Raw genomic sequence first — 3553 nt, forward strand, 5'->3', positions numbered from 1 at the left:
TACCGGATTCCGTTTGTGAAGACTTTGGCCCATCCACTTTATCCACAGAAGGCATATTAAAACTTCTGAGATCTGCTGGTCCAGACGGTCCACCAGGATTAGAATCGAATCCGTCTTGACTTCGTGGAAGAAGAGCTGGATCAGAACATGGTTGGCCTGGTGGAGGGATCACCATCCTCCGGTGCTGTTCCCGTGGAGGTGACAGGAACCCAGATGGAGGTGGTGGCCGGACAGGGAAAACCCTTGGTAGAAAATAATTTCGAGGAGCTCCATACATGCTTCCTGGAGGAGGTGGAGGAAAAGGAGGTTCTCTTCTCATGAATGGACCCCTCATATCCACTGGAAACAATGGACCTCTGATTGCAGGAAAAGGTGGAGGAGCAAAGCCAGGGCCAGTTGCTTCACTTTCAGCAGGTCCAGATGAATGAGGCACATTTACATTACCAAGGTCGTCTTTGGTATCATTTCTACTGGATTCCGTTTGTGAAGCCTGTGGCCCATCCACTTTATCCACAGAAGGCATATTAAAACTTTTGAGTTCTGCTGGTCCAGACGGTCCACCAGGATTAGAATCAAGTCTGTCTTCCCTTTGTGGAAGAAGAGCTGGATCAGAACATGGTTGGCCTGGTGGAGGGATCACCGTCCTCCGGTGCTGTTCCCGTGGAGGTGACGGGAACCCAGATGGAGGTGGTGGCCGGACAGGGAAAACCCTTGGTAGAAAATAATTTCGAGGAGCTCCATACATGCTTCCTGGAGGAGGTGGAGGAAAAGGAGGTTCTCTTCTCATGAATGGACCCCTCATATCCACTGGAAACAATGGACCTCTGATTGCAGGAAAAGGTGGAGGAGCAAAGCCAGGACCAGTTGCTTCACTTTCAGCAGGCACAGATGAATGAGGCACATTTACATTACCAAGGTCGTCTTTGGTATCATTTCTACCGGATTCCGTTTGTGAAGACTTTGGCCCATCCACTTTATCCACAGAAGGCATATTAAAACTTCTGAGATCTGCTGGTCCAGACGGTCCACCAGGATTAGAATCGAATCCGTCTTGACTTCGTGGAAGAAGAGCTGGATCAGAACATGGTTGGCCTGGTGGAGGGATCACCATCCTCCGGTGCTGTTCCCGTGGAGGTGACAGGAACCCAGATGGAGGTGGTGGCCGGACAGGGAAAACCCTTGGTAGAAAATAATTTCGAGGAGCTCCATACATGCTTCCTGGAGGAGGTTGAGGAAAAGGAGGTTCTCTTCTCATGAATGGACCCCTCATATCCACTGGAAACAATGGACCTCTGATTGCAGGAAAAGGTGGAGGAGCAAAGCCAGGGCCAGTTGCTTCACTTTCAGCAGGTCCAGATGAATGAGGCACATTTACATTACCAAGGTCGTCTTTGGTATCATTTCTACTGGATTCCGTTTGTGAAGCCTGTGGCCCATCCACTTTATCCACAGAAGGCATATTAAAACTTTTGAGTTCTGCTGGTCCAGACGGTCCACCAGGATTAGAATCAAGTCTGTCTTCCCTTTGTGGAAGAAGAGCTGGATCAGAACATGGGTGGCCTGGTGGAGGGATCACCATCCTCTGGTGCTGTTCCCATGGAGGTGACAGGAACGCAGAAGGTGCTCCATGAGAATCGGTTAACCTATCACAGCCCGATTCTCCTCTTTCATTGGTCATCTGATGGTCCAGAGTATTCTCTGGGCCTCTTGAGCCTCTTCCTCCTCCTCGCCCTGGAGTCAAAGGTGCGAGTCCGAGTGGAGAGAGAAAAGCTCTCGTTTCGGATGAAGGTCGACCCACTGGTGAGGCACCACATGGGGAATGCTCTCCGCCAAATGCTGTATTTGGAACATCAAGTGCAGAAGGATCTTTTTTGAAAAGTTCAAATTTAAACTCTTTTTCAGCTAATTTTTCTCTCTTGTAAACATTTACTTTCCTTAAATACCTGAGGTGTCTTTCAGCAGTCTCAGCTGCCACCCAGCTGCCATGCGCTTCTTTCTCATAGGCCGTCAACTGCCCTTGATAAGAACGAACGCTTCTCTCCAATTCTCCTTCCACATCTCCGGCTCGCCTTCTGTAGGTCTCCAGTTCCTCAGCCGCATGGCTCATCTTCTCTTCTACTTTGGAAAGTTCCTCCTCCTTCTCTAACCGGTCCTTTTCCTCTACTATTAATTTCCTGTGGAGTTTCATTCCATTTTCTTGATACAGTTCAGTCATTACTTGAAGTTTCTGCCGAAGCTTCTGATTTTCACTTTCCAACTGTGTGTTTTCTGACTGTAAAGATGCTCGTTCAGTCTGGAGATCTGTAATATGCTCTGTAAGCTCTTCCTTTCTTTTATCTACTTCAGACAACTGAGTGTAAATTTGGTTTCTTTCTCCTTCTAGGGTTTTGAAAGAAGCATGTAACCTAGCAGCGTGAATCAGTTTCTTCAAAGCTCCTTCTGGTGGATCATCTAAGCGAGCACCATTTTGTGATTCACTCTTCATCTCCAATTCCAAGTCATCAGCCATCATGTCTTCTCCAAGCACAGCAGCCCAGTCTTTCATCTTGAGCAAGCGTTCAGTCAGAGACTTGATGTGATTTTCTTTCTCACTCAGAACTTGTTCTGCGTGGACTCTGGAGTCTTCAAATGTTATTTTCTGTTTATGAAGTTCACTCACTTGTTCTTTCAATACTTCCGCTTCTTGTAAAAGCTGTTTCTGGCTTTCCCGAAGTTGGGAATTTTCATTCAAGGCATCTTTTATTGCCACCTTCAGACGTTCTTCATTCATTTGAAATATTTTGCAGATTAGTTTGGCTTCAGCTACTTGTGACTGGATGGATTTCGATTCATCTTCTAGGGACTGTATCCTTTTTGAAATATCTGCCACCAATTCGTCTTGCTCACAATGTTTAGATTTCTGTTCTTTTAATTCTATTGCTAGAGAGACTATTTCATCCTCAAGTTTAGATTTGGACCTGCTCAGCTTTCCATAGGTTGCCTCCAAGCTTTGTGCTTCTGTTGACTCCTTCTCAAAGCTGGCACCCTTCACAGCTGACTCTAAGCCTTCATACTCCTCTTGAACAACGCTGAGTTTGTCAAGTAGTTTACATTTTTCTTCAATTAGTCCAGAAAGCTTTTCAGCAAGTCTTTTCTCTCTTCCTACATACAGCCGGCTTCTCACCGATCGAACACTTCTCCACAAAAACAAGAGAATCAAAAATGCAGTAAGAGCCACACATGTCACCAGTTCCCATGGAAAACCAGGGCCCGGTCTCAGGTCTTCAGGCCATGCTGCCACAGTCCTGCACAGCTCTCCCAGGACCAGCCCCAAGTACGGCTGAGGGGCAGCCCCAGGCACCTCCATGCCGCCGAGGCTGCTATGGCTGTGGCCGCGGTAGCCACGGCCTGGCCAGGCCACAACCAGCAGCTGAGACAGCTCTGCGTTCTGTTGGGAACGCAAACCGGCCCCGGCGACAGCGGCAGACACGGCACAGCCGGCCGTGCGGGGAGCCGGGGAGCACTGGTGCCCACCGGCCTCAGGCGTCCCCCACGCACACCCTGGTAACCAGGC

The 3553-nt window shown here is 48.5% G+C and overlaps 1 protein-coding gene across 1 annotated transcript; it reads right to left on the minus strand.

Moving 5' to 3' along the window:
• Positions 1-2464: 2464 nt before the first annotated feature.
• On the minus strand, positions 2465-3346 carry LOC134362721 (melanoma inhibitory activity protein 2-like; the record flags this gene model as incomplete). Its single annotated transcript, XM_063077932.1, has 1 exon — positions 2465-3346. A coding segment is annotated over exon 1 (882 nt), but the record flags the coding sequence as incomplete, so codon positions are not given.
• Positions 3347-3553: the final 207 nt, after the last annotated feature.

Source organism: Cynocephalus volans, chromosome 14 (assembly GCF_027409185.1).
Source record: "Cynocephalus volans isolate mCynVol1 chromosome 14, mCynVol1.pri, whole genome shotgun sequence".
NCBI classification, from domain to species: domain Eukaryota; kingdom Metazoa; phylum Chordata; class Mammalia; order Dermoptera; family Cynocephalidae; genus Cynocephalus; species Cynocephalus volans.